The sequence below is a fragment of the Manis javanica genome, chromosome 4, assembly GCF_040802235.1.
Source record: "Manis javanica isolate MJ-LG chromosome 4, MJ_LKY, whole genome shotgun sequence".
Taxonomy (NCBI): Eukaryota; Metazoa; Chordata; class Mammalia; order Pholidota; family Manidae; genus Manis; species Manis javanica.
The window spans coordinates 122,851,076-122,864,507 of NC_133159.1; the positions used below are offsets into that span (position 1 = coordinate 122,851,076).

General features: G+C 48.8%; 1 protein-coding gene across 3 annotated transcripts in view; it reads right to left on the minus strand.

The window, feature by feature from the left end:
• Window positions 1–677: 677 nt before the first annotated feature.
• The window catches only part of SHISA6 (shisa family member 6), a 271,825-nt gene continuing 259,070 nt past the window's right edge, over window positions 678–13,432 (minus strand). For 2 of the 3 annotated variants that reach the window (XM_073234776.1, XM_073234774.1), the window contains 3 exons: window positions 9,480–9,536; window positions 5,697–5,849; window positions 678–4,158 (listed from right to left, as the gene is read on the minus strand). In XM_073234776.1, coding sequence (XP_073090877.1) covers window positions 3,608–4,158; window positions 5,697–5,849; window positions 9,480–9,536 — 761 coding nt within the window. In that variant the 3' untranslated portion in view covers window positions 678–3,607. The remainder of the gene's footprint in view (window positions 4,159–5,696; window positions 5,850–9,479; window positions 9,537–13,432) is intronic. The other variant, XM_073234775.1, reaches the window with a different exon arrangement.

A 13,432-nucleotide genomic window follows, 5' to 3' on the forward strand; every position in this document is an offset into this window, starting at 1 on the left:
ACAGGCACCTCTGGGCTAGTGGCGGGCTGAGCAGGAGCTTCAGGGGACTTGCTGGCTACAGGAATCAAAGCTGCTCTTGAACCATGATGCTTCTGATGGGCAGCTTCTTTCCGTTGCCTCCCAAAGATCAGAGTGGGAGAGCCCTCGGCTCTGTGCCCTAGGGTATCAGCTCACAGGGGATGAAAGTGGAGGGCGAACCAATGAGGCAAACCAAAGACCTGAGGGATGTTTTGTTTTTCCTTGTCACTGAAAGCTCAAAAGTTTTAGAACTAGAGTGTGTAACAGGACTCAGGAAAAGAAATGAGGGATGGGGCAAGGTAAATAGAGGAAGAAGGCAGGGCCAGGAAAATGAGGAAGGACTTCTGGCGCAGAAGACTGAGGCTAAGATGGGAATTTTGGAGTATGAGGGTGGAAAGGTGGGAAGATAAATTTGGATTAAGGAAAGGGTTGGAACTTTTTAGAAAGCAGACCCCTTGCCCAAGACACTGGGGAGCCATGAGGGCAGAGACCTAGTTAGTAGATTAAAGGAATTCTTGGGAAAGCCTTTGTGACTTATGAACTCATGGAGTCAAGAGTTAACCAGAGGAAGCGAGATAGGAGAGGTGGAAATGCATGACGGGCTGTGGGAGCTTCACTGCCCTCAAAGGTCAGGGAGACCAGCGAGAACCTTCAGGGCAGGGGACAAGCTCTGCAGACCCAGTCCATTGCCTACAGAGCGATGGAGACTTTCACAAAGAACAAAACAAGCAGAGCGAAGTCTCAGGCCTTGGGCTTCCATTACTGGGGAAGGGCTGGTCTTTCTATGTGTGGCCTGGTGGGGCTGGGAGTCACGACATCTGGGTTCTAGCCCCAGAAACTTCTCCTGTCTGCTGTGTGAGTGTGCCTGGTACTACGGTTTTCTTCTCCTGCACACATTGACGGAGCAACTGAATAAATGAGATCTTTCTGTGTGCCAGTTAAGACATAATTTATGGATTTTGAAATGAAGGACTAAATTGGAGCACATTTGTAGGCTTCTCTCTCTCTTTTCTTCCCTCCCTCCATCCTTCCCTTCCCTCCTTCCAGACCCAAGGGTGAGGCAGGAGAATCTTTTAGAAGTAAAGGTTCAGGTAGAGTTTTCTGATCCAACTGACGCTAGAGGTTTTAAATTGGGCAGTGGTAAGGCTAGGATGAGAAGTGTTTTGGAATCATCCTATCAACCCCTGAGATACAAAGGGTTGGGGAGAAGTGTCATCCTGAGGGCTGGAACGCCTGATGCTGAGAAGATACCTCTATCATGGAATAAGATCAGATTTCTGGTTTGGGGTGTACATGTGTGTGGACACCTGGGGAGGGGATTCTCCCCCCACCCACATCCTTTCCCCTCCAAACCAGCAGGCAGGCTTCAAGGCTGGATTAGAGGATGGTGGGCTCAGGGGGCCAGGTATACAATCCCTTTGTTTCTGGGAATGGCCAACTGCTCTATTTATGGTGATTTTCTGCAGCCCACACCTCTTAGCCTTGCCTTCTGGAGCACTCCCATAAACCCTTGGGGACCAGCCCTTGAGGAGGTTTATGTATGTTGTAGGGGAGGGCAGTAGAGAGTTATCCCTGTCCTCACAGCCTCAAACCCCCTGGGGGGATGCTGGGGGCTCTGCTCATCACCCCAAGCCTGAATCCCAAATGTTTCATGAGATGCTGAGCCTCCAGGGGTAGAAAAGAGCTTTGGAATTCTTGAAATAAGTAAGAGGACCCAGTCAATGGATATATCTGTGAACCGTGGATTTGGTTAGATTAAAAATTCCCAGGGCTGACCCTGCGGAGTTCTCCTTGCCCCACCCCCTTTAAAGGGCCATACATATATACAGAACTGGGGGAATCTAAAGATCCCAGTTCAAGGTCACTGCTTTTTGAGTCTGACTGTGGGCAACAGTCACATTTTTAGTATTATCCCTTCACCCAATAGTCTGGAGCTGATTCCCCCAGCTCCAGCCCAGGGAGGTGCCCTGGCCTTTAGAATGGGGAGCCCCTTCTCTCCTGCCAGGCTCTGGTCTTGGGGGAGTGGATGCTGTTTACTTCACTGTCCACTCTCCAGGAGGCTGTCACACCTTGCCCATGCCCCAGGCAGAACTGGAGCTGAGATGGGCTGGCAGGGGCATTCCCCCAACAGGAAATGGATCTGCCTGCTGCCCTAGTGCCCCTGCAGGGGAGCAATTGGGGACCTGCCAGGTGCCCCAGACCAGTAGCCTGAAGTACCATTGTTTGCATTTGCTAAGGGTCTCTGTTGCTCTGATCCCCAGGAGGCACTGGTCTGGTCTGAAGCAGTAGCAGCTGGGAGAGAGTAATAGAGCCGCCGGAGGGTGGGAGGTGGGGAAAGGGAAAATAGGCAGAGGGAGTGGGTTCTAAACAGAGAAGGGGCCAAGCAGGTGGGTAGTGGTAGGGAGAGAGTAGTGGGCAAGGTGCAGGACAGCCACTTGCGGTCCCCCTTGGTTGAGGGCTGAGCCACTTTTCTGGGAGCATCTGCATCAGTCCTGCCTTATGGGCATGGTGGGAGACAGGCAGAGCCCTGGACAATGGGAATGGTGAGTCCCTGACACCCAGGGCATCACAGTGGCCCTCCCCACCTGCCACTCTGGCCATGGGCAGATGCCTCCAGGATGCAGAGCAGGGGAGGGAAAGGCAGGCCTGAGTGGCAGGTCATAGTTCAGACCTAGAGGCCTGGAGGAAGTGTAGAGATAATCAGGTTGCAGAGGCACCCCAAAGGTCCTGGTACCCTATTGCTCCTCTCCTCTGGGAGGGCTACAGCAAAGCCCTAGAGAACTCAGGAGTCAAACATCTAGGGCTAGGGGTAGGGCAGAGTCCTCCAGAGGAGGGGTGGGGGGTGGGGTGGGGGTGGGGGGCCCTTGAGGGTGGGGCAGCTAACTAGAGCTGGGCAGGCTTCCCAACAACAGGGAGGCAGGTGAAGGAAGGGACACCCCCCTTTCCTGGGGCTGGGGAGGGGGGCACAGGGCCAGACGGGGCCCAAGGGGGTCACTGAAGGAAGGGCCACTCAGTGGGGACCAGAGAGTTCCAGCAGGCAGAAGAGAATCATTATTGTGCTTATGGACACAGCAGCTCCCTGGCTCTGAGAGCAAGCAGGCAGTTTTTAGGCACTAGAAGATTTCTGTGATGCGGATTTCAGTAAATGAATGGACCAAGTAGCCTAGTGGGTCAGCCCATTGACTGCACCTGCTGGCCAGCTCAAACCCAGGCAGCTCCTGACCAGGGCCTGGCCAGGGGCTCTTGGCTGAGGAAACTGCAGCTGAGCCCACAGGAGGAGGAGAGGGGGCTTGGGACTGAAGAAGGTTGGTGATGGTGGGGGTGGTGAGAGTGGGGCCTCACCCCTCTCCTCACTCCCCTTCAACTCTTCTGGAAGAGTGGGAGTGTTTGCTGTAGATCCCAAGTCTGAGTGTGCAGTGCCAGGACACAGGCCGTGTGCCTGGGGGGTATGGCTTTCTGGGCAAAGGCTGCCATCACCAAGGCCTACAGAGGGGTCAAGGGCAGGGAGCCTTGCAGGGCGAGCAGCTCTGCTCCAGGACTCTCCTGACCCCTGCCCTGTCCTGCCTGCAGCCCGGCCCTGCCCTGCCAGTCACACAGTCACTTCAGTCTTGCTGGCTGTGTAGCAGGTGTGGTGGCCCGGGATGTAGTGCAGCTGCTCCACCGTGTTGTGTCTGCGCGAGGCAAAGGCCTGGCGCTTGGCTGCTGTCTGGCTCTGGCCCAGGGTGGCATAGGAGTTATTGGAGGCACTGGGATGGGAGTGCATCTTGGTCATGCGGTAGCGGTCCAGCACAGGCGTGGACACAAAGACGTCTGTGTGTGAGATGGCCCGCGACAGGGACTGCTCTGGGAAGGCCGTCCGCTCCGGGGACAGCAGTGGGTCCTGGGAATGCAGGCGCTCCGTGGAGAGCAGCTGCTCGTCAGACAGGATGCGGTCATAGGGCATGCCGAACTCCTCCGGCAGGCCCCGCTGGGGGGACAGGACCCTGTCCTGCGACATGGCCCGGATGGGCCGGCGGGGCCGCTCGCGTGGCAGCGGCTTCTGTTGGGACATCTGGATGACGTTGAGAGGGAGGGTACCACGAGCAGCCAGGTCGGGCAGGTGCCGCCTCCTCATGTAATACTCATCAGCCTCCTTGTCAGCTGCAAAGGAGACACAGAGAAGTAGCTGGGGTGGGACCTCAGCGCTGCCTCTGGGTGTGAACAGACATGCTGCAGCCAGACAGGTGGAGGCAGTGCTGTCCCCTGCATGTGTGCACCTCGCATCCTGTTAGATGCGGATTCTGATTCAGAACCCCTCGTCTGGAGGGACCTGAGAGTCTGCATCTTTACTGCTTCTGCCACACCATGGTTCTGAAAGAGAATGGCTCCCTGGGATTTGCGGAAACACCCAAGGAGCTTTCCAGTGAGAACCACACTCCAGCTAGAATAAAATAAGACGCTTCAACCAGGAGGCACTTGTGAAAAGGCGTAGCTGGTAACTTAGGAACATAGTAACACCTTCTCTGGAGTAACAGCCAATGCATAGGAAGTCAGCACATGGGCATCCAGCCTCCACACAGCCACAGAGTGGAGCCTACATACTTGGCTTGCCTGCAGTATGAGCAGGCCTGAATATCCTATATACATGCCCCATCCAGACCCCCCCCAACCCTCTTTCCATCCAGGAGGCCCTGCCAAGCTCACACTGCCTGCTGGACCCTTGAACACACTCAGGACACACACAGCGCACTTTGCCCCATGTTCTGGGAATAAGGCTTCCTACACATGGCCTTCCAGATCTCTGCAGAATGTGGGAATGTTGATTGTTTCTCAGTTTTCCCAGGAGCTCACTGGCAGGTAGCCCCTGCCTCCTGATCCCCTCATCCCAGGCAGGCATCAAATTCCTCGGATCAATTAGGGATCCCCACTTCTAGCTGTAGAAACCCACTGTTCCACCTTGTAGGCAGCTGCTGTGGACTCATGGGCTTTCTATCAGGGTAGGTTACCCTGTAGCTTCCAGCAAGTGCTCAGCACGGCACTGGGTGACCATCAGAACAGACTTGTGTGGAAATGGGGACAGACGCCCAAGACTCAGAATGCTAGGAGAGAAGAGCTGTCCCACCACATACCCTCTTGACATTCTAATGTGTTAAGCCCGTCTGTTCCCTAAGCCTCCCCGGATTCAAATGGCAGAGCTGGATCATTGGATAAACCAGACTCAACTGATGAAGTGGGCGTGTGTGGGGGTGGGGAGTCTCAGGGTCTCAGGACTGTGGGGGCTGGGCTGGGGGGGGGAGCCCATTTGTGGGCCAGTCCACAGCCAGGTGTCTGGGTTGGGTCTCAGAGAAAGCTCTGGCACTGGTCGCCTCTACTCCAAAAGACATGGGAAGTGAGAAAGGCTCCTGGTTTGAAGATGGCAGCTGTAGGGTGAGGCTAGGGAAAGACTTTCTCTTGCAGTTAACCTGGTGTTTGAGTTGAAGCAGTGCCTCCTGTGGGAAAACAGGTCTGAGGATTCCATGGCCTCTCTTCTGTCTTTGGGGAGAATAGACTCACGCCATCCAGGACACCAGCAAGGGGCTTGCCTATGCTCGCCTTCCAGGCTACAACATCTCTCTTCTTGGGGCTCCACTGGTCCCCTCAGCATGGGGAGTACTGCGGGGCACTGAGGTAGACCCCAACGCAGGGAAAACCCCACTTACTTAGCCTTTTTAGGGAGGAGTACTTGCTGGGGTGGCTCTTCACTGCAGACTCATAGGACGGGGGCAGGTGGGCCAAGTTCTGGAAGGAGCGGGAGAAGGATAGGTCATAGGGCTCGGTGGCTGACGTCAGGATGTTGTTCATCCGTGGCTTCTCTGCAAAAGAAGGGAGGGGTGCATGATGTGAGTGAGGACCCAGGAGGGAAGGGTCCAGGTTCTATCATCCCCACCCCACTTCCCTGGACCCTGTGCAAGGACACAGGCAGTGAGGGTGACTCTGTTTCCCTTACGCTGGGGGCAGGTGCTGCTTCAGGTGCCGCTGGCACGCTGGCAGTTTGCTCTTCCTGGCAGGGCAAACTCCTTCCTGCACAGTCTGTCTGGTGGAAGTGTAAGCCTGCTGAGGGGAGCTGAGGGGAGTCATAAAAGCATCTACAGCAGTGTGAAGGTTCTGTCTACTCCCTGGTGGCTTTAGGCAAACCCAGCCCTCACGCTCAGAAAAACCTGACTTTGAACGAGGAGCGACTGGTCTTGTTTGCATGCCCGTAGAAGTGGGTCCAGGACCAGCTCCTGTGAGACTCCATGCACACTGTCTGTGATGTCATTTCACCTCTCAGATCGTCCCTTCCACTTGGGCCTATCCATGACCTGCACCCTGCAAGCCACTAGGAGCTAAAAGCCATTCTCTCATTGCAGTTCCTTCCTCCAAAGCTCCTGTAGCCATATTGGAGCCTCTAGAGGGAAGAATGTAGGCAAAATACTTAGCACATTATGCCCCTTCTCTCCCTCCTTCCCTTGAGATTCCAAAATCTGAAGAGAGAGAAGGGAGTGTTGTTCACTGCCAGCCCTGGGAAAAAGGAAGGGGGAAGGAATGGAAGAAAAGATGAGAGACAGATGGGGAGAGCGAGCTGGGCTGGCTCTGGGGACAAGATTAGCAATAGCACAGGTGTGGGGGGAGAGGAGATGCAGGTGTGGGTGAGGGAGTGGGCAGAAGGGAGTGGAGATATGGGGAAGGGAGACAAGCATGCGCTGGAGCTTGGCAGACTTGAGGCACAGCAAGAAGTCAACACACAGGGGAACAGTGGTACCATTCTCAGAATGAGGGGGGAGGGTGCCTCTTGCATCGGTCCTCCATCCTCTCGGTTTGGGGCCTCCAAGAAGGGGCAGGCTCTGGCTTTGGACCAGTGTATCAGAGGACTGTGGCTTCCCATCTCTCTTGGCAAAGAGAGTACTGAGCTGAGCCATGGAAGACTTCTCTATCCCTCCTGCCTTCACTGGTACCCCCAACAGTGGGGATGGAGCCAGGGCACTCAGCCAATGAGCCAGTGCTCATGCCGACTCAGTACATATGTGAGGGGGTGGGGGACACCCTCCATCCCTGAGAGATCAGAACATGCTGTACAGAAAGTGCCTCTCTGGCATGGATCGGGACAAGGTGCCAGGAAGTGGAGTGGGCAGGAAGCGGGGAGCATCACTACCCAGAACTGGGTAATAGCGACCAGTCACTTAGCTCTTGTTCATTCACTTTTGGTTCTGCTGGAGAACAATCTTCCCTCTGCCTGTTGGCATCATGCTCCCATGGAGGGCATCACTCAGTTCACCCACCTCTGAATGCAACATTTCTGGATGCTCTGACCTCACAGTGTGCTCTCCAACATGCTGTTGCACGAAGGCCAGCTCTTCTGTGGCCTCTCTCTGTGCCTGCACCCTTGGTCATGCTGTCTCTCCTATTGCAATGCCCTTCCTTACCCTTCCTGTTGCCTGCTCTCCCTTCACTCAAGACCCTTCCATATGACAATGTCACATCTTAGCTCCAGGGACTTCTGTTCTTGCAGCCCCCACAGCTCTTCTACTCGGCATCACCAGTTTAGTGTCTACGTGATCTCCAATCATTTGACTTGAGTTGGTCTTGCTGATCCTCAAAGACTACAATCTCCTTGACAGCAGAAGTTTCGCTTTCCAGTTTTTCTGTTGCCCTCTTAGTGTGCGTGACCAAAAATAAGGATCCAATGAATGCTCTTTGGTTAATCATGTAGACAGTCTTGCCTCCTGTCTCCACAGACACTGTACCAGCTCCTGGGAAAAGTGTGACATTCAAGGAAGGAATGCAGAGGAAACCCTGATTCCACTAGGCTGTGAGCTGCTCAAGGGCAGAGACTGGGCCTCATCTACCCTCATCTCCTTGAACTGGGTGGGAAAAGAAAATAAGAAGAGGAAGGAAGAATGGCTCCTGCTTTTGTATTCAAAGGCTATGCTTGTGTTGGCTCCTTCTGGGGAAAACCAGCTCACTGTTGCTCTTCCAGAATGTTACTGAGCAAGCACAGCACTCCCTGCTTGCGTTTTCTGGCTCCTTTTCCTGCTGCTGCTTCATCACCAGGGACATCCCCCAGGCTCTCTGCCTCTGCCTTCTGCTTTTCTCTTTCAGCCTTCTTGCACAGATTGCCCCACACTCCCAAGGCTTCTGTTACTGCTTCCAAAGTGTACCTTACGTCTTCAGCTGTACTGTCCCTCCAGACTTCACGTCTGCATTTACAGCTGCCTGTTGAATTTTTCTTGCATGTCCTGTGGTCATATCCAGATCCAGGTGTGGAGATCTGAGCTCATGATCAACAGCTCCATTCCTTGTACACACTGGCTGCTTTATTGATTCCTCAGATGGAGTTACTGAGTCTCCCCCACTCTTCTAATTGACGATGGTTCTTTATTTTGCTCCACAATTGACTCACATCAACCATATTCAGTTAGTAACTATATTTTCCCAATTTCTGCTACAGAATGTTTCCAATCTGAACCCTTCTATTTCCATTGTTAGCAGCACCAATTGCATCAGCTTCTTTTAGCTCATCTCTGCAATTTCTCCTGGTTCTAATTTTTCCTAGACCCCCACCACATGAAAGATCTTGTTACGCTGTTGTTTTCATCACGCATATCCACTAGGAGTCTAGTACTGGAGGAGAACATTGAAATAGTCCACTACTGTCCTCCTAATTATAATGTCCCTCAATCTCGATACTGAAGCAGAACATAATCTGACAGGAGAGTGATTAGGTCTCTCTGCCAGATGAGCTATAGCATTTATCTTTGTTTTGAGTTTCTCTCTAACATTTAATGATGTTTTCAGTCCTTCACAGCAAAGACAGAAGAATGACTGATAGTTCACAGTGTCCATGGCTGTCTTATGTTTTATCAAGTTTGAGCAGGTACCAAAAATAGTTTTTCTCTGCACTTCCAGATGTTAAGTTGTGATCTGGTGGGAGAGTGTTACATTCTAAGAGGGAGACATGGTTTTGTAACCCTTTGGCATTATTCTGACAGTCCCATGATCTACAACGGTCAGCTTCTTCCCCTGCCAAGAGGCTAAAGCTCAAGTCACCCAGTCTGGTTTGGGAGGATCGGTGTAGTTTACCAAGTTTCAAGGCATTTGTAAATGGTACCACAAGTAGCCCTGGGCAAAGAAGAGTGTTCACTCCTTGGTGTGGACATATGGAATTTATGACTGCAAGAAGTGATAAAGATTGCAAGTGAAAAATGGGTTAAGAAAGGGCCTCCCTCCTTCCCTTTCATGGTGGAAAGTCACTGTGATATTAGAGATAGAAGACTAAGAGGACAATGGTTTAAAAGTGAGAATGAGGCATTGTGGCCCTGGAGGAGGGCAGGCATCTGGCTCCTTACACCTGCTTGGCTTCAGTGAGTCAGTGGCCATATGTGTGATGCCCCAGAGGGCATCAGTAGTAAGGATGAAGCCCTTGGAATAGGATGGAATGCCCAGAGCCCTCAAACATCTCTCACCATGTGTAGGGGTCTGGGTAGCACTGCTTAAAATCGGATGGTTATACAGATGATCACCTGAAAATCATAGAAAAGACATGTTTAAAGAAGAATTCAGGCATTTCATTGTCTCACAGCACAGCATCCCCACTCTTGACCTCTAACATGCTTCTCTGAGTCAAAGAAAGTACTTCTAAAAAGCCTGGCCTTTTGATGCCCTGGAAACATGAAGGGCAAGAGACAGTTTGGCTCAAAGAACCTTCCTCTCTGCTGCTGTCTCCTTCACCATCAGGGCTTTGTCACCATGGTGATCCACCCACATCTGTAGGTCCTGCTGGCCAGCAATGGAAGCTATGTTGGGGGTAGGGGTGGGTGGAGGAAGAGAATGGAGGGTGGAGCATTAGCAAGTATACATATATGAGGTGGGGAACTGGGCAGGGCAAGTAGACCCTTGGTGGGGGAGGGTGTTAGGGAGGGCATCCAGGAAGAGGATCCGCAGCTGAAGGTGCTCACGCTTGATGGGGCTTTGGCTTGACCCACATACAGGTGTCCAGGTACATCATGTGGTGCAGCAAAGTGACACGAACTTCACCACTGCCTGAGATCACTAGTCCTAGGTTCTAGACTCTGTCCTGCCTATAAATGACACAGCCTGATATTTCAAAGCATTTTTCTTAGTTGATAATGCAAAAGTCCATGTAGACTGAGCAAACTGCAAAATTAATAGTCATAGTTGCCAAAGCCCAGAGTTCAAGGCATTTTAAGGACTTCTAAATCTGAAGGAAGATTTGGCTTACTACTAAAGCACACTTCAATATTGTATTATTGCTTTGACTCGACATTGTATTTTATTTTCCCGGGTGCTTGCATCTAGTTCAACTAAGGCAAGGAGGTGAGGAAACACGAGGCCTTTGCTTTGGTTTAACTACATCATAAGGGCCAGAAGGTCTACTTCCATCTCCTTCCATCTTCTCGTTGACACTGTCTTCCCTATGCTTGGCATTTCACCCTCTGGCTCCTCATTCTCCAGCCCCTCCATCAGACAGACCCCTCTTCCCCTTCTAGTCTGAATACCAGAGCTCCATAGGCTCAGGTGTCTTCATGAAGATGCGGCTCTACTTTCTTGCCCAAATTAAGAGTTCTCAAATCCACACCTCTGGCTTGAGGTTCATCTGTCTGTAGGGTTTGATTTTAAACTACATATGAACATTCCTTTGAAATTCCCACCCTCAGCCCAAACCGTTATGTTCCTAAGTGAGCTCATTTTATTCTCCAGAGTTCAAAACTTCTGTCCACAGTAATGTGTCACTGGCTTGGAATGGGAAACTTCAGTCATTCATTACCATTTCCCTCAATCTTCCATATCCAGTGAGTGCCTAAATCCTGGTCCTATAAGCATCTCCTAAATCCAGGCCCACAATGTATCTTTTTTAGTCCAGATTTCTCTTAGTTCTGAACATTTCTAAGACATATTATCCTATGTACTCCTACCAGACAAAATTTCCCAGACCAGTGGAATAATTGTATCACTCCTTTGGTGCAGACCAGACTTTCAATAGTCATGGATACCATCCAGTATGGTGTGGCTTTGGCAATAAGCCAGAATTCCTCACATGAAGACATTCTCTCTCCCCAAGACAGAAAGTTAAGTTATATCTATGGAAAAAACACTTGGGAAAGGTTGAATCAACTCTACATTGGGCTTGGTTAGACAAGAAGAGAAAATCCAGACAGACAGATAAAGGACAGGGTTTTTCTGCATGTCCTCAGAGGCAACAAGAAAACTAGTATTTTCTGCTGTTATTTCTTGGTTTATTTGTCTTTAAGCAACATGAATGCATCAAAGATACAGTCCTGAGAAATGAGAGAGCTCAGGTTGAGGGTGGAGTGGCAGTTAGAGAACACTTGTAGTCTGCCATTGCAGAGTGTAGGTGTTGCCAGGAAAGGGGGTAATTCAGGTTCACTTAATAACTCCTGGTAACCATTGGGCTCCAGGTTGTGTGCTAAACACTTTCACAAACACTTTTAAAAGCTAAACTTCACAATGATTTTTATTTGAATGTATATTATTGGCCTGCCGATCTCCAGACACTGTCAAAAACCCCTTAATACCTTATTTGAAGTAGTTCTTATAATTTACATAAAAGATGAGTTTACAAACAGGATAAATGTCTTAAATCTGGATATTTTGTGTGCAAAGCATTTCCTTTTGTTTGAATCACTTCAAATATTTTGCTAACATTTTATCTTTTTCCTACATTGGCATTAAATGAAAAATATTAAAGTACGTAGATGAAAATTAAAACTGTCCTAAAATAACCATTCTAACATTTTGTTATATTTCCTTTTGTTTCCCTCTCACTATAAATTACTGTATATCTGTTTACACACACACACACAATATTGTGATGAACCTTTTGCATACTTCATCATGCACAAATGAGAATCAGATTACATCTTAAAATGGAGAAAATATGGTGATTTGATCCTTACACTTGTGCAAAATAACAAATGTGTGAGGTTATTCATTGCAGCATTTTTGTAGTAGGGAAAGAAAGAACCTAAATGTTCATATATACATGTACATATACATAAACAATTAAATGTGTAGTTTCTATATATGTGAACATGCTATTTATGCTCCTATTAATCTGTTCCTTTATACATAATGGAGAACACATCTTGAATATATTTTCACATTTGTAAATCTTTGAAATATTTTATGTGGTTCCACAATAGTCCTTTGTATAGAAAAGTCCATTGTATATTTCTACATGTAATTTAAGCATATGTTTATCTAATATATAGACTTACTGTGTATTTAGATTGTTTAAAAGTTCAATAATGTTACACCGAACCACCCTGAACACAAAGCTTTAAGAGGCCATGTCTCATTTCCTTAGGCAAATAACTTAGAGCACTTCTAGGTCAACACACTGCCTATTGGCTGGCAATGAGATGAAGTGGATTATAGATTGCCTCAGAGTGAACCACTCATCTATTTCTGAGAAATACCTTATTTGATTTTGATCTTTTACTCTTTCATTACAGCACTGTTTGCTTATGTTTTATTTAATTCACATATATTCCCAAAGAAAATTTGTACATTTTGTGCTAATATGTCAGGTTTTTATATTAAGGTCATGATTTTGTAAAGTCAGGTGAATAGCATTCCATCTTTCTGTAGACCTGGACACTATTAATACAGCACATGAAATATCTGTTCTTTGGAAGTTTGATTGAATGCATTAGTAAAAACATCTGGTGCCTTTTTGGGAGTCTTAACAAGGTGTTAGGGGGCTGGTTTGTTATTTTGTTGACTGCATGACAACTCTAGGAGACAGATATTATCATTGCCAGTTTAGAGTTAAGAAACTGAGGTTTGGAGAGGTTGAATAGTTGGCCCAACACACGAAACTGGTCTGTAAGCCCAGGCAGGCTGGCGCTAGAGCCCACATCCTTAATTATCACACATGATCATCTGCATCTCGACTTGGCAACATTCACCTGACACACTGATTCATCCAAGTTTTCTAATTCTAAGTTTAGTTTTTAATTTATATTTTTCTCAAATAAATCCACTGAGCATTTTTATTAGCTTAAAATTATAACAGAACTTCAATAAAAACCCTATATATGTGAAATTACATCCTTTTCCTTATTAATTTTCTGAGTTAATGTTTTCTGGATTGACAATTTATTCATTGCTATATTTTTTTAAAAGAACTACCTTTTATGCCTTTCAGGGTTTTCTTGTCTTCAAATCATTACTGTATGCTTTTTGAGTTGGTAATTTCTGGCTCCTAATTTTCTTTGGTTTACACTGTTATTGTTCCCATTTTCTTGGCCTGAGTCCTCAGTCCCTTATGTTCACTCTCTTCTGCTACCGATGTAAGGCTCTTTAGCTCTGAGTTTGTCTCTGGTGCTCTCTCATGAGCGACGGTGTGCAATGTTCTTACCGTCGTTGTATCCTA